The following is a 20,808-nucleotide window of genomic DNA, read 5'->3' as shown; positions in this document are numbered from 1 at the left end:
TGCAGCAGTCTGTTGCACACATTGAAGGACCTGAGTCTCCTCAGGAAGAACAGCCTGCTCTGTCCCTTCCTGTAGAGGGCCTCTGTATTATCCGACCAGTCCAGTTTATTGTTCAGGTGTACCCCAAGGAACTTATATGAGTCCACCATCTCCACATCCACCCCTCGGATGGAGATGGGAATCGGGGGGGGGCCTGACTTCGAGAATCCCTTCCCCAAGTCGCATGGAGTAGATCGGCTGCGATGTCTTCGACGGAGTTTCTGTTTGGGGAACGAGACCGCACTGGTTTTCAGTACACTGCAGCGTTACCCATTCAGGCAGGTGGCATTAGGGAACGGCCATCCCTGTGTTCTGTGGGGTGTAGTGGTCAAGTCAAGTCAAGTCAAGAGTTTTATTTGTCACGGCATACAAGTATACAATGAAATGCGGGTGGTCTTGCCCGCAACGATGTGCAATACAGTGGTACAAGATATAATAGAATCCAATAAAAACAACATTGTGCAATAAACAGGTAACAGGTAACATGGTGTGACATCTCGGTATCTGTACATAAAAAATATTTACAGAGCATATAGGACATGCTAGGTAGCTTTGGTAGTGCAATGCACTGTTACTGTTGTTATACTAATTTAAAGTGGCCTTTCCTTTTGGCCATAAGTGGGCGTGTGCAGCATGAGTATGTGCTTGCTCATGTTAAAGTGGCTGCTAGTGTGTGAGCGTGCACAGCGTGCGTGTCGTGTGTGTGCTCATGTGTGCTTGTGTGTGGATAGTTCAGTGTTCTGTGGCACTCAATGTTCATTGTTCAAGGCTCTGATGGCCTGGGGGAAGAAGCTGAGCCGAAGCCTCTCTGTCCTAGTGGCTGGGGTTCGCAGGCGTCTGCCTGACCTCAGCAGCTGGAACAGGCTGTTATTGGGGTGGTGGGGGTCTTTCATTATTCTGCAGGCTCTGGATTAGCACATCTTGTTGTATAGAACCTGCAGGGGAGGTAGTGCCATACCCGTGGTACGCTCGGCTGAGCGCACCACTCTCTGTAGGGCCTTCTTGTCCTGTGCCGTGCTGTTTCCATACCAGGCAGTGATGTTTCCGGTCAAGATGCTCTCTACAGCTCCTGAGTAGAAGGACTGGAGTATCTTCCCCGATACTCTGAACTTCCTTAACTGTCTCAGGTGGTAGAGGCGCTGCTTCGCCTTCTTTACTACTGTGTCTATGTGTGTTGTCCATGTCAGATCCTCTGAGATGTGGACCCCCAGGTACTTAAAGCTGCTCACCCTGTCCACGGTAGCCCCGTTGATCATCAGTGGTGTGTGTGTCTCCTGCTGTCCTCTCCTATAATCCACGATCAGCTCCTTGGTTTTACCAATGTTCAGGAGCAGGCTGTTGTCCTGGCACCAGCGTTCCAGTACCTCAACCTCCTCCCGGTAGGCCTTCTCGTCGTTGTCCGAGATCAGCCCCACCACCACCGTGTCGTCTGCGAACTTCACTATGGAGTTGGAGCTGAACTTGGCCACACAGTCGTGTGTGTATAGTGAATACAGCAGGGGGCTCAGAACACAGCCCTGGGGGGACCCGATGCTCAGGGTGATGGTGTTGGAGGTCTGACCCCCCACCCTGACCGCCTGGGGTCTCTCACTCAGAAAGTCCAGTACCCAGGCGCTCAGGGCGGAGCTCAGACGCAGACCGATCAGCTTGTCCACCAGTCTGGTGGGGACTATGGTGTTGAACGCTGAGCTGTAGTCAATGAACAACAGTCTCACATAGCCCCCCTTCTGACGGTCCAGGTGAGAGAGGGTGCTGTGCAGTACTTGGGAGACCGCATCGTCAGTGGACCTGTTTGGCCTGTATGCAAATTGCATAGGGTCCATATCGCTGGGGAGGAAGGGAAAATAAATGTGATCCTTGACCAGCCTCTCGAAACATTTCATGGCCACAGAGGTGAGTGCCACCGGTCTGTAGTCATTGAGACCTGCTGGGGAGGGTTTCTTTGGTACCGGGATAATGGTAGACATCTTGAAGCAGGCAGGGACCACTGACTCCTTCGGGGATCGATTAAATATGGTGGTGAACACAGGGGCTAGCTGGTTAGCACAGGACTTGAGTATGCGTCCTGTTATTCCATCTGGGCCAGCCGCCTTCCTGGTGTTCACCTGCATAAATGCTCTTCTCACACTGTGTACCGTCAATGAGAGAGCGTCCCCGCCCCCCCCCGCGGATGCCCCCCCCCCTCCACAACAGCCGGCGCACCAGTGACGTCACTAGCCATTGGGCTAGCAGTGCCACTGTTTGCACCAAACCGCGCGTAGAAGGTGTTGAGCTGGTCCGCAAGGGAGGCGTTGTCGCTCCCCATTGAGGGGGCGCTGACTTTGTAGTCAGTTATAGCCCTCAGTCCCTGCCATAATCCTCTTGTGTCATTCTGTGCCATTTGTGCCTCCATCTTGTCGGCATACGTCCTCTTAGCAGTTTTAACAGCCTTGCGCAGAGTGTAGACTGTTGTCTTGTACTCTTCCATGTTTCCTGACTCTCTGCCCAGGTTATAAGCAGTGGTGCGAGAGTTCAGGGCTGCTCTGATAGTACTGTCCACCCATGGTTTCTGGTTTGGGAACACTGTCGCCTTCTTTGTGGGGACAATACTATCAGTATTGTTATGAATGACACCACAGCGTCTGTGAACTCGCTGACGTCACTGGTGCTCCTCTCGAACATTCCCCAGTCGGCGACGTCTAGTGCGTCCTGAAGCGTGGCCTCTGATTGGTTGTCCCATTTTTTTACCTCACGTGGTCCTGAGGGAACATGGGCCTGATGGGGGGGGGGGGATGTCTTAGAAATGGGCAGGGGTGTAAAGTACTTCAATTAGAATGTTAGAATTAATTTTAGAATGATGAAATCAGTGTGACTGTACTCCTATACTATACTATTTGTATTGGGAAAAGATACAGACACATTAGCTGTTTTTTTTTTTTTTTTTTTTTTATTAGCGATTTTAATTCATATTTCATCAATCTAGTCTCACGTAAGTGCTGCAAACTATCTCTGAGCTCCATTGGGAAAATACCGCCCCCTATCGTCTCTCCCTGTTGTACTGCACCCCATTGGATTAGACCGAATGAAAGACATGGGGGGGGGGATCCAGTTTCCTCATTTTACTTCTCCGGCAAGCCATCCGAAGAGATCCAAGTCATTGCCGAGCCGCAAAACAGCGTGGAATACATATTTCCAGTACCCAGCGCTGAATAAATAAACGCGATCGATATTTGGAATGGCGATCAGGAATTGGAATAATCTTTTTGGAAAACATCTGATCTGAGGTAACTAAGGAATCTATTTGACCAGTCTTAGGATAATCAGAGCTGTTTTCACAGAGATATCAACGTGTGCCATATGCGTGTGTGCGCTGATCAGGAAATGAGAGAATAGATTTTTCAGCCCGCTTCTCTAGCATGCATAATAAGTACACATATACTATCGATAATCTAGCGTTTATTTGAAAACGATTCATAAATAGGTCGAAAAATTACAACGTTTTTTTGTGTATGCCAGAATATTCCAGTAAAGGCCGTTTATCATAGAATCTTTATATTTTCCTGAAACTTTCAAGAAAACAAGGGTTTTTCAAAAATGGTATAAAACGGAAATGAACTGATTAAAAAACAATCCGTTTCGACAATGTTGACTGCAAACAAGTCATTGATAAGCGACGGCCAGATTAGACACATAGCCATAATTTAAGACATAGTTTATGCGTTCACAACGCTATCATTGAAGTGGGTGCTGGCATTCAACCATGTTTTGAGACAGGGACCCGTGGCATCCAAAGTGTTAACATGGGAGCGAAAGGGAAGCGCTGATCGGCCCTAACGTTAGTTCGGCCAGAGAAACATACTAATAAAAATTGTTGGACCTGCGAGATTTGTACTTTGTAGGTCTGCATTTTAAATGTAAGGAGTAAAAAGTATGTTTTTTTTTTCTGAAATGTACTTAATACTTAAGTACTGTTTTTGGGGATTTGTACTTTACTCAAGTATTATTAGGTTTGTATACTTGTACTTTTACTCAATTACATTTTAGAGAAAAAAAACATACTTTTTACTCCTTACATTTAAAATGCAGACCTACAAAGTACAAAGTACAAATTTCGCAGGTCCAACTATTTTAATTAGTACATTTGTTTCTCTGGCCGAACTAAGGTTAACGCTATTAATCCTGCGGCCGTGCTTTATTTAAGACTAGAAAGCGGGGATCATTGATTGAAGCGCTGATCGCCCCTAACGTTAGTTCGGCCAGAGAAACATACTAATAAAAATTGTTGGACCTGCGAGATTTGTACTTTGTATTGTAGGTCTGCATTTTAAATGTAAGGAGTAAAAAGTATGTATTTTTTATGGAAGCAAATGAGTGACAAGTATTTGAATTTTATCAGACACCGAATTTATAGCATTGAAAATAATTACTTTGAAAACATGTATCTGAATTTTTTCAGACACCGAATTTATAGCATTGAAAATAATTACTTTGAAAATCATGTATCTGAATTGTTTTGCTCCAAATGTACCTATGTGAAATACAAATTCAGTGTTTAAAATTCAATGTAAAAAATTCGAATGCATATATAAGAGAATATATACATACGGTGGGGAGGAGACTGTCTATTATATGTATATTTCTCTCCCACCCACCCACCCCCTCCTAATGTACAGTCTCCTCCCCACTGTATGTATATATTCTCTCCCCACCGTATGTATATATTCTCTCCCCACTGTATGTATATTTCTCAGAAGTATATTGAACCTCTGTTAATATTTGAATACTTAAATATGTGTATCTGTGATATACACAATCAAATTAAGTGTTTTATATTTTATCTATATATGGTTCCCCCTTATTTTTACTTGTATTCCCCTTTTATACTCGGTATCTCTCTTTAGTACTCTGTTTAGTACTCTCTTTATTACTCTGTTTAGTCATTGTTTAGTACTATTTGTAGTACTCTGTTTAGTTCTCTGTATAGTACTTGTTTTATATTGTTTAATACTCCATTTAGTATTCTGTATAGTATTATGTATAGTACTTAGTACTCTGTTTAGTACTGTCTAGTCATCTGTATAGCGCCGTGCTCTGTGGCTCTGCAGCTGGAGGGGTGTAGAATGCAGGGGGGGAGGGGGCTGTAAGCTGAGTGGGCGTGTTCTTTGTCATTCGCCACCAATCCTCGCAGGCGGACGCAGCCTCATCTACATATGTCCCAGACTTCCTCTCCAGTCCTTCAGCGTGAAGCTCGTGGTTGACGGTATATCTTCATGGTCTCTTTGTCGAAGCTTCGGCTAGACATATACTAAAATTGGAACGACACACATCAGCATGGCCGCCCCCCCCCGTTTATTTAACAGATTGCAGAATGGGTACAATACAGTACGGCTCAATACACACAATTGTTAAGGGGATGCAGACCAGAGAAAGACTTTCGTCTTGTTTACATCAGGGTCCCCCATTTTCAATTCATCAGGACATTTATGACATACTCAATATACAGATATAAAAATCTAATCTAAACTAATTATGACATACATATATGCAGTACTGTTACATTTATTGCATTGTATTTGTACAGCCAGTGAATGAATGAATGAATGAAAACTTTATTTAACAGATTGCAGAATGGGTACAATACAGTACGGCTCAATACATACAATTGTTAAGGGGATGCAGACCTGAGAAAGACGTTTGTCTTGTTTCCATCAGGGTCCCCCATTTTCAATTCATATAGACATATATGACATACATGACATACAGATAGTCAGTACTGCTACATCTATACATTTATGACATACCAGATTTGCAAATACAGTACTGTTTGTGATACAGAAGGAGTCAAGAAAAGGGAGTATATACATTTGACGTAGAAACTGTACATTGGAGGTTGGGTGGGGGGGGTTGGGTACATTGGGATATTGACAACCATACTGGGTAATTTACATTGGAGGTGGTTGGGGGGGGGGGGGGGGCGGGGGGCATACTGTATAAACAAGTAACACTGTACATTGAGGGGGGGGGGGAGGAGACACTGTTCAAACAAACACAATTGTACATTGAACTATTGACAAAACCATACTAGGTAAATGACTGTACATTGGAGGGGGTTGGAATGATTGGGTTAGGATATTTACAGGGGCCAGTGTTGAATTGCAGTCTCCCGTAGGTGTCCCTTGAGAGAGGTTTTGAAAGTGGGTAGTGATCCACATTCCTTTACAGCTTTGGGTAGGGCGTTCCACATTGATGTGGCATAATTGCGAAACGTGTTTAGTCCCTTATTTGAGCCGAATCTGGGTTTGACATGATTTGTGGAGCTCCCTCTGGTGTTGTGATCGTGGTATTCACTGACCTTTGGGAAGTATTTTGACATGTACATGGGTACCTTGGTCGTGTAGTGTATCTTGTAGACCAGGCCCATTGCAAGTTGTTGTACTCTGTCGTCTACTCTAAGCCATCCTAGGTTGTCGAAGTGGGCAGGGGTGAGGTGGGTTCTAGGAGTAAGGTCAAGCAGTAGTCTGACCAGTTTGTTTTGAGATGTTTGTAATTTTGTTTTTAGCGCCTTTGAGGTGCTTTGGTACCATGAGGTGCAAGCATAGTCGTAGTACCCCTGAATGAGTGCTCCTGCCAGAGTCTTCAGGGTGTTCTTGTTTACCAGAGAGGAGATCCGGTACAAGAATCGAGTTCGTTGGTTGACTTTTTTTATTACATTGGTAATAAACAGTAACTATACTTTTGCTCACACAATATCTTGAATGAATGAGTTTATTTATTTCGAACATAAATTGAAAATAAATAATAATAAAAAACATATTTGCATATCTTGTATGTCACAAATGTAACAGTACTGCATATATGTATCTCATAAATGTCATGATTAGTTTAGATTAGATTATTGAGTATGTCATAAATGTCATTATGAATTGAAAATGGGGGACCCTGAATGAACCCGCCCATACCCATGCTGATTGGTCCTTAAATCCCCATCAATGGAAAATGAACCCGCCCATACCCATGCTGATTGGTCCTTGTGCAAGACTAGAAAGCGGGGATCTTTGATTAAACACCTGCTATCAGAAGAACAGACGGTCAGAGTGACGAGCTACAGAAGATGGCCACAAACGATAGTATGAGTGATGAAGAGGACGGAACGGAACATGTCATTGCCCCAGAATAAAAATAATGACTTTTTAGTACTTAAGTACATTTAAAAGTAGAAACTTTTTAAATTTGACTCAAGTGTGTTTTTAGCCAGATACTCTGACTTTTACTTGAGTAGGATTTTGAGACGGTACCCGTACTTTCACTTAAGTATAATTTCTGGGTACTTCTTACACCCCTGGAAATGAGGGTACATAGGACTGTGGGAACAGGGATGACCCCATTTGCAGTAAGGTAGGGGTGGACGGTATAAACGGTATTAATTTGCTCTACGGTATGGATTTTGACTATACCGTGTAACCGGTAGGGCAGCTCTAAAATAGCAATGACGTCATGTAACCACAGCGCGACTATTTCAATCGCATTTGCCCCTAAAAATAGATAGAATTAGTCATAGATAATAGATATGTGCAAACTGGAAAAAGTTATTTAGGAGGCTTCGCGCAGTGGGCGTGTCAACACGCAATTGTCATTTCATAATAAACACATATCACCGCGGCGCACAGCAAGTTTCAATTTCAGTTCCTGGCATTTTTAACCAGTGGAGAAAGGTAAGATATTTCCCTATCGTTTTTCTTATATGAATTATTCTACGTTAATAAAACATACCTGGTGATCAACTACAGTTTGCTGTAAACATTACGATATGTGTGTAGTGTTCTGATAACGACGGCAGCAGCGGGAGGACGGCTGCAGCAGTGGATTTGCGAATAGCATGCAGCTGCAGAGCCGCAGAGCCAGGGGCTCTGTCAGGTCTGGTCACAGGCCCGTCAAACAGCGCCCCCCCACCCTTGCGCCGTTCTGACCCCCATCGTCTCTAAGCATTTTGTGTGTCAATTTGTTGACACATGTGTCAATTTGTTGACACAATTGTCAATTCTTAAAGCTGAGGATGAGTGGCACCTTTGTCTCAATTCTTATTCAATTCAATTCGCTCTGCGGCTCTGCAGCTACATATGCTTCTAGCAAAATCCAGCCCCGCTGTTTGCAATGGGAGCAGGAGTCTGGACTCGGGACTTATTTTATTTGGAATATAATGACTTTATACGCAAAAGTAGCCTAGTTTTAAGTTAAAATATTATAAATCTACATGCCTTGAGGATGTCATTCTTTATATAGCCTGCCTATCAGGCAAAAAAAATTATTCTAACAGAAACACTGATACCGTGATATATACCGTTACCGTCTATGCTTCAAATTATACCGTGATATAATTTTTAGACCATACCGTCCACCCCGCAAGGCAAGTTTATTTTAGGATATCACAAAACGGCACATTTCAAATGTCATCGTGACCGAGTAGCAGGTTAACCGTCTGTAGTGTGGTAGTAAAAGGGTTAACCTTCTGTCGTGTGGCAGTGAAAGGGGTTAACGTGCTGTCGTGTGGCAGTGAAATTGTTAACCTTCTGTCATGTGGCAGTGAAAGGGTTAACGTGCTGTCGTGTGGCAGTGAAAGGGTTAACCTTCTGCATTGTCACAGTGAAAGGGTTAACCCTTTGGTAGTGTGGTAGTGAAAGGGTTAAAGCAGTATTGAGGCCAGCTTAGAAACCAACACATCATTGTCTAACATGCGATTTCTCTGCTCCTGTTCCACTGTGTGTGTGTGTGTGTGCGTGTGCGTGCGTGTGCGTGCGTGACTGACCTGCGTGATCACATGGCTTTGTTTAGAAAGCTTGGTATTTATTTATTTTACATTTATTTTGGATTTCATGGTGGGCGTTTGTTCTTGATTTATTGTTTAAAGAAGACTTGTCCGGCCCATGGGGACATTACCGTGTGATTTTGGGCTTTTTACAAATACATTGATTTTTTTTTATCCACTTTTTCTCCCATTTTCTATATTTTCTCCCATCCCAATTTTCGTATCATCCAATTCAACCCTCCCCTGTCACGGACGCTGTTTCTTGCCTCCCACAAGCCGGCTGCAATGTGGACTAAGTCATACATAGCACAAGTCCCCTCCGGTACTCGAGGTAACAGCAGTCGCATCTTTTCACCTGCGCAGCTCGATCTCAGTGGCGAGGAGTAACGCGTGGGAGGCTCACGCTGCCCCCGACACTTCCTGATTCTACTGCGCAGGCGCACCAACCGACCTGTAGGAGTCGCTGTCCACAACGCCCGATCCCCACCCATCAGTTTCCCACCCCCTAATACGGCCAATGTGTATTAGTGCGGACGACCAGCTAAACTGAAAGCAAATGTGGAGCGCTGGGCTCGAACAGCCGAGCCCAGCGTCTCCAGATTTCGTGGCGAGCGCCTTGCCCACTACGCCACGTAGCCGCCCCTTTACAAATACATTGATTTGATTTAGTTCATTTGTGAATTGGCAACGTCGTGAACCATAACTGATCCTGAAAATACAAACTGCAACAAAAGCAACAATCTCACTTTCGATTTGGACGGTTTCAAATGAGCGTAAAAGTGCTGTAGAGAAAAAGTGCTGTAGAGAAAAAGTGCTGTAGAGAAAGAGTGCTGTAGAGAAAAAGTGCTGTAGAGAAAAAGTGCTGTAGAGAAAGAGTGCTGTAGAGAGAGTGCTGTAGAGAAAGAGTGCTGTAGAGAAAGAGTGCTGTAGAGAAAGAGTGCTGTAGAGAAAGAGTGCTGTAGAGAAAGAGTGCTGTAGAGAGAGTGCTGTAGAGAGAGTGCTGTAGAGAAAGAGTGCTGTAGAGAGAGTGCTGTAGAGAAAGAGTGCTGTAGAGAGAGTGCTGTAGAGAAAGAGTGCTGTAGAGAGAGTGCTGTAGAGAAAGAGTGCTGTAGAGAGAGTGCTGTAGAGAAAGAGTGCTGTAGAGAAAGAGTGCTGTAGAGAAAGAGTGCTGTAGAGAAAGAGCAAACGTTGGGACGTTGGTGCAGCAAGAAAAGTGTATTTGGGTCGTAAAGGTTTCGAGCTGAACACTGAAAATCAAAAAACACCAAATTGCAAAGGGAAATGATAGACTTATGTTTCAACTGGACAACATGATCATCCTGAACGGACCCACGTTTGTTTTCTGTCGCAGTGTTTTATTGATTTTTTATTTTTTTCCCTCCTTTTTTCCTCCGATTTTCTCCCATCCCAATGTTAGTCGTTATGCCAATTCCCAATCCCCTTCCTGGTCGCTGCGCACTCTACCCCCCACAGTCGGTCTGGGAGAGTGGAGGCTATCACGTGCTTCCTCCGACACACGTCCAGCCAATCAACCGCTTCTTTTCACCTGGCAGCGCGGACTCTCACTGAGAGGGCGTAGCGTGTGGAAGGATCACACTATCCCACTTAGATCCTATCCGCGCTGAGCAGGCGCCCCGACCGAACTGTAGGAGTCGCTGTTTACAACGACCCGGACCCACCCCGCCAGCTTCTCCCACCCTCTAATACAGCCAATTGTATTAGTGTGAACGGCCAACCAAGCTGGTGACAACGCCGGAGCTGTGAGCTGGATTCGAACAGGCGAATCCAGCCGCTCCGGGGTTGGTGACGAACGCAATCTCTGCTACGCCACCTGACCGCCCCTCTGTCGCAGACAGTGTTTTGATAATATCTATATATTTGTAGTTTTGTCAGCGAAGGGAATCGTTTCTAAGGTTATCATTTCATAATAAGAAGAAAAAAAACTGTCCTCAGGGAGAAATTGGATTCCTGGAAGCTAGAAAGCGACCTGAAAAGTTACTATATAATATATAATTAAATACATATAATAGAACTGACAGGAAATAATAAACTTGAGTCCAAGCTGTCGCCCCTAGCAACACAAATTCCCGGGAAGCCGTCTCTAGATACACATCACGGCTTTTCCGGCTTTTTCCAGTGACTGTAGAAAATAACGGTAACATCTCGTCCGTTTCCATAACGACTGTCCGTTCGCTGAAGACCAGTGACGCCACACGGCACGTCAGCTGTTATAAAGCGGCACCATCCGGTCTATAACCGCCCTGCAGATGGGGCACCTCTTGGGCTCCGGCAGGGCGTGGTAGCACCCGGCGCAGGTGACCACGTGGCCGCACTCCAGGAAGACGCAGGAGCGCTCGCGGCTCAGGCACACGGCGCAGGCGCCCGGGGCCACGCCGCCCTCCTCCTCCTCCTCCTCCTCCTCCTCCACGCCCAGCCGTCTCCTCCGCTGCTCCTTGAACTCCTCCAGCACGCCCCGCTCCCTCCTCTTCTCCCGCCTCCACACGTAGCGCCTCCACAGGACGAAGAGGAGCGCCGAGCAGGCGGCCAGGCCGAAGAGGGCGGTGAGCAGGCGCCACGTCCGCACGGCGCGCTCCTGCCTCTCCAGCAGCGCCTCGTGGTCCAGCCGGCTGAGGAAGTAGCGGAGGCCCGGCTGCCTGGGCGGCTGCAGCTTCACCAGGCCGCCGGTGTCCAGGACCAGCTCCCCGACGCCGGTGACGCCCGCGCCCAGCCGCAGCATCTCCTCCGTCTCGCGGACGCCCTTGGGCCGCTCGCCGCTGAGGAAGTGGCCGATGACGTGGGTCAGCGACGACTGGACGTTGGGGTGGAAGCGCTCGTACGTGGTCTCCAGGTCCAGCTCCGCCGCCGCCTCCAGGGGGCGCACCACCCGCACGGAGGCCCCCGCCGTGGGGTCGTCGGGGGACGCGAGGTCGAAGGGCACGGCGTTGGTGCGCTGGTGGATGATCTTCTCCGTGTCGTTCCTGTTGTTTTTACAGACAACATGAATGAATGAATGAAAAGTTTATTTCTTGGACATGTTATTCTTCTTATTTCTTCAACGAACTCACAGTGTCTTGATCCGTCAGACCAAACAATCATAACAACAAATTAAAAAAATCCTTAACACTTACCATTCATCTAATGTGGGTCATATGTTCATCATAGCAGTTTATATCGAACACGGTAATACTACACGCTAAAACTCACCCCAGTCTCCTCGGGCCGTTGGGCGATCAGCGTGGAGTAGACAGTTTTCGATTATGGGATGTTGAAATGCCCGATCTATTTCCAGGTTGTATAATAGTATATACGTCCAAATCATGTTGTTTTTTCGAGTTATTTCCACCGATCGATGTTCACTGTGTCAAGACGGAGTCTCTCTAGCATTAGCGAGTGCCCGGACCACATATGGAGTGAGTCCTGCCGGTTCAAAGGTTGATATCCGGTTTCGATCTGCCGATCGGCCACCAGATGGCGCTCTTGAACTGCTAGAGGGTTGAGAGGAGATCAGCACTGTGTGTCAAGGCCCCGGAACGGAAATATGATTTCGATCACAGATTTTTGTATATCAAAGCAGGGTAGCCGGACCAGCACTCACAGGTTCAATGTTTTTTAATGGCAGCCTGTATCAAAAGCAGACATGTTTCGGACTCATGTCTTCCAGTGGTATGGCTAGCACTGGAAATACATTCAACGTTTTAACTTGTTTCCTTTAACCTCCTTACTCCTACATTGTTATTTCTGGTCTGATTTTAAGTTGTTGTTTGTTGCCAAACTAGAGGCATGCTTCACAAAGATGCCCAATGGATAATCTGAAATTAATTAATTACGTAAAGTGGCTCAATTAGCCCTATAAATTAATGGGCATGTTATATGTTATCAAGTTTCTGGTAATTTTGTTTTGTTTTGTTTTGTATTGTATTGTATTGTATTGTTTATAATATTGTTTGGTGTTAGATATAGATATATCTATATATATGTATAAATTATGATTGGACTCTATTTTGATAAGTCATTCATTTAGTCATATTGCACAGGCACACCTGCGTAGTGATGTCATTTCCTGTCATTTCCTGCCGTGTCAATTACCTGCCAGGTGTATTTAACCATCACCTTGAATGTATTTCCAGTGCTAGCCATACCACTGAAGAAGGACATTAGTCCGAAACATGTCTGCTTTTGATACAGGCTGCCATTAAAAAACATTGAACCTGTGAGTGCTGGTCCGGCTACCCTGCTTTGATATACTGAACTTTATGGGATTACAGCACCCAGTTTGAGAACTTGTGAGCGCGGTCTAACTTGACTATATTGATCACAGATTTTTTTTAAATTGATATCAAAGACGAGTTACAGGGTCCTCGGCAACTTGAGCATGGTGGGGAAGTTTTCGGCAGTTAAAGTGTTAAAGAAAAAAAAAACATTTAAAAAAAAGAACAAAGAAAAAACAGGAATTATAAACAAAAGAGCATTGTGTTTGGTTAGCAGACATGTCCAAAAAAAGGAGTAGAGGGAAGCTTAGCTTATTGATCCCTACCCCCTTACATTTGTATTTGTTCTTCCATTACTATGACTAGAATTTACATAATTTAGTAAATTACAATATAGAATATTATTTTTTACTTATATTAAAAGTTTACAATAAAAAACATGATTCACTTGACAGCATGACATGACATGTTAGTTTTGGGACCGGGGTTAGAGGCCCATCATCACTTCAGCTTTACAGACACCATGTTAGTTTTGGGACCGGGGTTAAAGGCTCATCATCACTTCAGCTTTACATTTAATATTATTTCATGTCCCGACAGCCGGGCTGCACTAACAAAAAGTGCAAATTAAATATAAGACTTCTAAGGCCTTTTAAATTGAGAATTAGGAATTTAATACTTTTTAACACCCTGCAGATACCCGGCCTTGTGGTGATTAATCAACTTATCAACTTATCTTTACAACAATTTCATTGTGCCGTTGAAATGGAACGCTCTCTCACTTACCACAGGTGGGTGGTGCGATTCCACACCATCTTCTTCTCCTTCAGGGTGAGTCTCTCAATAACCCCTCTGCAGTTCTCCACAAACTGGCTGTTCAGGGTCTCCTTCACAGATCTCACAACACCTGCACGGAGTAAACAAGCTGTTCAGGGTCTCGTTCACAGATCTCACAACACCTGCACGGAGTAAACAAGCTGTTCAGGGTCTCCTTCACAGATCTCACAACACCTGCATGGAGTAAACAAGCTGTTCAGGGTCTCCTTCACAGATCTCACAACACCTGCATGGAGTAAACAAGCTGTTCAGGGTCTCGTTCACAGATCTCACAACACCTGCACGGAGTAAACAAGCTGTTCAGGGTCTCCTTCACAGATCTCACAACACCTGCATGGAGTAAACAAGCTGTTCAGGGTCTCGTTCACAGATCTCACAACACCTGCATGGAGTAAACAAGCTGTTCAGGGTCTCGTTCACAGATCTCACAACACCTGCATGGAGTAAACAAGCTGTTCAGGGTCTCGTTCACAGATCTCACAACACCTGCGTGGAGTAAACAAGCTGTTCAGGGTCTCGTTCACAGATCTCACAACACCTGCATGGAGTAAACAAGCTGTTCAGGGTCTCGTTCACAGATCTCACAACACCTGCGTGGAGTAAACAAGCTGTTCAGGGTCTCGTTCACAGATCTCACAACACCTGCATGGAGTAAACAAGCTGTTCAGGGTCTCGTTCACAGATCTCACAACACCTGCATGGAGTAAACAAGCTGTTCAGGGTCTCGTTCACAGATCTCACAACACCTGCACGGAGTAAACAAGCTGTTCAGGGTGTCCTTCACAGATCTCACAACACCTGCATGGAGTAAACAAGCTGTTCAGGGTCTCGTTCACAGATCTCACAACACCTGCACGGAGTAAACAAGCTGTTCAGGGTCTCATTCACAGATCTCACAACACCTGCACGGAGTAAACAAGCTGTTCAGGGGTCTTGTTCACAGATCTCACAACACCTGCGTGGAGTAAACAAGCTGTTCAGGGTCTCGTTCACAGATCTCACAACACCTGCATGGAGTAAACAAGCTGTTCAGGGTCTCGTTCACAGATCTCACAACACCTGGATGGAGTAAACCAGACAGACACCAGGTCAAACGACTACTAAACCACCACTGAGGCCTTGCACACAATGTCTGTGTCGATCTCCGTCTTCCAACATGGCTGCCGGTAAATACAGACTTTCATTTTACATTTATATAGCGATTCAGAACTTATGCCTCACATTCACCCACACATGTCTGGGAGTGCTGCATTTATTTATTTTACATTCATTATTTGGGATTTCATGGTTTTTTTTTTTTGTTCTTGATTTATTGTGACGTTTCTCCTTGACTCGTTTAAAGAAGACGTGTCCGGCCCATTAACTTGTGATTTTGGGCTTAGGGGTGTAAAGGCACACGTATACGTACTGAACCGAACCGTTTCAGTGTGTACCGTACCGCACCGTACCGAACGGCTGTGTAGTGTACCGAACGGATACAACGGTATGTTAACCACTAACGACCGCTCACCGCGGGCTGTTTTTTTCACAATCTAATATTATTATTATTAAAAAAAAATATTACAAGTCGATTATTAATTTCAATATAGAATATTCGTTGACAGCCCTACAAGTACAGTTAGTTACTGCACACTACATCACCCCTGAGTGGAACATGGAAAGCCAAACTTTCCCCCCCACTGTACCGAAAACCCGTACCGAACCTTGACTTCAAAACCGAGGTACGTACCGAACCGTGGTTTTTGTGTACCGCTACACCCCTAAGCTTTACAAATAAATTTGATTTGACTACCGCACCTTCTATCACAGCATACGGGACACATCTTCCAGGAGCCTCGGACAAGATCTTTATCAGATCCTGGTCAATGGAGATCTTTTTGGCTTCCTGTGGAAAACACATATTTCAAGTTAACAACTGAAGAAAGAAAAAAAAGAAATAAAGTGACAAGGTGTGTCAAACTTCCACCAAATACCGAGGCTCCGTTCACACTGGACGCCTTAGAGCTCAATTCTGATTTATTGCTCAGATCAGATTTTTTGTTTTGTTTGGCTTTATTTCAGATCCCCATTAGTCACGGCCTCAGCAGCGACTATTCTCCCTGGGGTCTGGATACAAACACATAAAAAGTAAACAAGAATAATCAATAAAACATAAAAACAAAACAAATATCAATAAAACACCAATAAAATATACAAACAATTATAGAACATTAAACCAATCAAAATCAGACATACAAACAAATATGTATGAATTTTTTTTTTTTTTTTTTGATCTTTTTCCCCCTCCATTTTCCTCCGATTTTCTCCCATCCCAATGTTAGTCGTTATGCCAATTCCCAATCCCCTTCCTGGTCGCTGCACACTTACCCCCCACAGTCGGTCTGGGAGAGTGGAGGCTATCACGTGCTTCCTCCGACACATGTGTAGCCAATCAACCGCTTCTTTTCACGCGGACTCTCACTGAGAGGGCGTAGCGTGTGGAAGGATCACACTATCCCACTCAGGTCCTATCCGCGCTTAGCAGGCGCCCCGACCGAACTGTAGGAGTCGCTGTTTACAACGACCCGGACCCACCCCTCCAGCTTCTCCCACCCTCTAATACAGCCAATTGTATTAGTGTGAACGGCCAGCCAAGCTGGTGACAACCCCGGAGCTGTGAGCTGGATTCGAACAGGCGAATCTAGCCGCTCCGGGGTTTGGTGACGAACGCAATCTCCGTTACGCCACCTGACCGCCCGGTATGAAACATCTTCTAATATAGAACAATAACAAATATACAAACATATAGAACAAATCAAATATCAATAAAACAACAAATATCAATAAAACAACAAACGGAGACATCTCAGAGAAAACTAAAACGTGCTCAAAAACAGCACGACATTCCAAACACTAATACTCTAATACTCATAACCACTAGACAAAGACATTCCAAATCAACACATAACCCAACACAAGAACCCATTCATCAGACACAGATTAGACCCAACCTAAATCAATCTCTTTCTGCATTACAGCCACTCGTAGTCTCCTCTTGAATCCCACCTTACTGGTAATTGAAACCAAATACTGTGGAAGTCTATTCCAGTAGGACATTGCCCTGTACATTACAGTTTTCTTTAAGGCTTCAGTTCTGGGTCTCGGCAGGGCGAACCTACCCTTCAAGGCTTGTCTAGTGCCGTAGCCATGACCATCACTAATAAGCACCAGCTGCAAAAAGAGGCACACAGGTTTGTGTAAAGTATAAATATTTCTCATAAACAATATAAGACTACACACTAGTCTCTCATTGACTCTCATCCATGACAGTTCCTTGTGCATTCTTTTCAACACTGTTTCTAATTGAGCTATGCAATGCAAGTCTTGCAGCTCTATTTTGAGTAAGCTGTATTTTATTTAAGTCTTGTTTGGATGCATTTGACCAGATTGCTGGACAGTAGTCCAGATGTGACAAAACTAGTGATTGTATGACTTGCTTGGTAGCTGTGTCAGTTAAAAAAATAGGCATTCCGTCTAATAATTGAAATACTTCTGCTCATTTTTTGTTACAATATTGTTAATGTGAGTTGACCAAGAGAGTGTTTCATCTATTATAACGCCAAGCAATCTGGCCTCCTTAACTTGCTCAATATCTGCACCCTGCAAAGAAATATTTTTATCTGCGATTCTCTCTCGGAGCATGCTTTGAACAAATAATTATTTTGTTTTGGATGCATTTAGTTTCAGCTTATTTACCGTGACCCATTCAGAAATCTGCATTAACTCACTTTGAAGAAGACTGCTGAGGTCTTTGGCATTGCTTGCCGAAGCATATATTGTAGTGTCATCTGCATAAATGGAACTGCTTGCATTTTTTAAACTATGTGGCATATCATTTACAAATATTGAATATAATATTGGTCCAAGGCAACTTCCTTGAGGAATGCCACATTGTAGCGTTTTAACGCTTGATAAAGTTCCATTAAACAGGACACATTGTTGTCTCATGAATAAATAACTTTTCATCCAGTTAGTAGCCGAGTGTTTGAAAACATAATCAGCTAGTTTTGTAAGCAGCAGTTCATGATCAATGAGATCAAAAGCTGCGCTAAAATCTAACAGTACTGTACCAACTAATCATTTTCAGTCAATATTTCTTAGCCAATCATCAGCCAATTGTGTAAGTGCTGTGCATGTTGAATAGCCAGGTTTATAAGCATGTATAAGCATGGCTATTCATGTTATTATTTGATTGAATACTTTATTGACACAACAGTAGGACAACATTTTAACAACAATAACAGTGTCATCACGCTGGTGAAATGGATAAAACACAATAAAGCCAAGGCTTGTTTCCATTGTGGTCCATACATGGAACATAAAAAGGCACAAAAACACGAATGGACATGTACACGAGACAGGACACCCTAAAACTAGTATTGGATATCTAATAGTATATCTAAAAGTATATGTAAAAGTAAGTACAATAACACCTAACCTGAAAGCTCATACAGTCAACTAATGTTAAAGGAATTTTTTTTTAAATCCACAAACACTTAAAAGCAACTCACGATAAAGAGATAACAACCAAGTTTATGATAAAAGAGATACAAACCATATTAAGACCAATTTGAGTTGCTGCTGAGCCATGATTTTAGGGCGGATTTAAATCCGAGAGGGGAGTTCAGGAGTTTTATTAATGTTGGCAGGGCATTCCACATAACAGTAGCAGAGTAAAAAAAATTGTCTTTCCCCATGCATGTCCTGACTTTATTAATAATAATAATAATTAATTATTTTGGCCAATATCAGATTCCAGTGTGAACGGAACTTCACGTTCCTGAACTTGACCCACATGTGCAAGTGAACAATAAAGAAGACAAATGTAAAGAATTGTGACAAATGTCAATCTAGAGAGTGATGTAAAAGTCACATGAAAGTCGCTCGACGGTTCATACTGAGGTCACGTTGCAAAAGATCAGACCTGGTATCCGATTTTGGACCAGATATGAAAGTGGCCCAAATCAGAATTGAAAAGATCAGATTCCATGTTATTTGTGCCGTCGTTCACATTGTTGTGGAAAACAGACCTGAGTCACAACAATCTGATTTGGGCCATCAGCTCAATGACTCTATGCTATCGCTAACCCATCCATCTACACTCATTGCACACACATCCACACACTCTCACTTTAAACATTCACCTCAACACCACACCCTGTTGTATCTATGCATTACTAAAATAGTTACACTACATCCCTACCTCATTTCTGATTTAAAAAAAAGTTTGCATTTGTACTTCATATTTGCATTTTGTACTTTAGTTTGTATATTGTATATTTTGTATAGTGTTTGGTCTTTATTGTTTTTACTGTATGAAGCACAATCTCAGGAGGCTCATACAGAACCAAGCATTTCACTGTAATGTACATGTACCAGTACCTTGTATGTGACAAACAAAACAAAAAACGTTGAACGTGACAGAAATAGCACATGCATGTAATGTGGTGGACTGGACCTTTAATCTGGCCGCGGTCGTCGCTCTCCTCCGGTAGATGGAGTAGAAGACGGCGGTCAGGGCTGAGCTGGAGGCCAACACCACCAGCTGTGCTGTGGAGGGCTTCCCGCCGGAGTCCATCTGTCACCCTGCAGTAGTGATGCACCGATGGGAAAATTGGGACCGATAACCAATATTAATATTGCTGTTCTGGCCGACACCGATATTTACCGATGTCGATATCTATGGTAAATGGCTGCTTTTTTATATAGCAGCTTTTATCCAAAGCGCTTTACAATTTGCTCCTCACATTTTACCCGTTCACTCACACACCGACGGCGGAGGCGACCATGCGAGGTGCCAACCTGCTCATCGGGAGCAGTTGATTGATTGAAAATTGTTTAACAGATTGCAGAATGGGTACATAATACAGTACGGCTCAATACACACAATTGTTAAGGGGATGCAGACCAGAGAAAGACTTTCGTCTTGTTTACATCAGGGTCCCCCATTTTCAATTCATCATAATTAGGGGTTAAGTGTCTCTTGCTCAAGGACACATCGACACGCTGCCCGGGAGGAGCGGGAATCGATTGCCAGACGACTGCTCTACCTCCCTCCCCACTGTTGGCCTGTGTGTGTACTACATTTAAAAAAAGTTACAGATAGCATAATATGGACAAATAAACACACAGCATTAGTTCATCACTACACAGTAAATTTAAATTTTACTCTGCGAAATTTACTGTGTAGTATCTAGAAGCGAATACTAATTAACGTAATTCCCGACCATAAATAGGCTTGCATTGACTGTAACGTTATATCGGATCAGAGCATGTGTGGGTGTGTCACCATGACGTGGCATGATAGTGATACGACTATCAAATGTTCCAAAGGTTCTTGTTTGGCATTATTACAGTACAGGTTTACTAGCCCCTTTCGTGACTTTCGGTTTGCAAGCCTGTGGCTTTTGTGACCGGAGTCACTTGCCCACCCGCCCCGATCACCCAGTAGAGAAACGACCAAGCGTCGTCAAGGGGCTCGCGGTGTGTCAAGAATACATCAGATCTGAATTTCAAAGATACCCAGCGTACAATATGGGTCCAACACAGCTCCACGATGGGGTCTGGAAGCTCGCAGTTGCCAATAAACAGTTTAAAACATTGTTACTCGACGAGTGGTATTTACAGACCGAACGTCCATCTCCGCCGTTGGTGTCACAGCGCATGCGCACCATGCCGCGTTCACGTTACTGGGAAGAAGCGGAAGAACCAGCTTCCGACTGGGAAAAACCATTCACGTCAGCCTCCTAGTGGTAATTCCTACTAGGACATATGGGATTCTTTTATAGACCCCATATCTCCCACTTCGCGTCACGAATTGCGGAAGTATGGATGTGGGCGTTTCATCCATAGATATATATAGAGTCAAAGCGTGAAGCTTCCTAGTTGTAGCAACGAGATGTC

The 20,808-nt window shown here is 44.1% G+C and overlaps 1 protein-coding gene across 1 annotated transcript; it reads right to left on the bottom strand.

The window, feature by feature from the left end:
• Positions 1-10,649: 10,649 nt before the first annotated feature.
• Positions 10,650-19,483, bottom strand: mul1 (mitochondrial E3 ubiquitin protein ligase 1; the record flags this gene model as incomplete). Its single annotated transcript, XM_084339620.1, has 4 exons — positions 10,650-11,799; positions 13,816-13,936; positions 15,664-15,751; positions 19,364-19,483. 4 exons carry the CDS (start codon positions 19,481-19,483, stop codon positions 11,043-11,045), a joined length of 1,086 nt encoding a protein of 361 aa, XP_084195746.1. The 3' UTR covers positions 10,650-11,042.
• Positions 19,484-20,808: the final 1,325 nt, after the last annotated feature.

This window comes from Notolepis coatsorum (assembly GCF_963971535.1).
Source record: "Notolepis coatsorum genome assembly, contig: SCAFFOLD_499, whole genome shotgun sequence".
Lineage (NCBI taxonomy): Eukaryota > Metazoa > Chordata > Actinopteri > Aulopiformes > Paralepididae > Notolepis > Notolepis coatsorum.
Note: the sequence above shows the minus strand (reverse complement) of the source record. Positions and strands in the feature narration are given on the sequence as shown.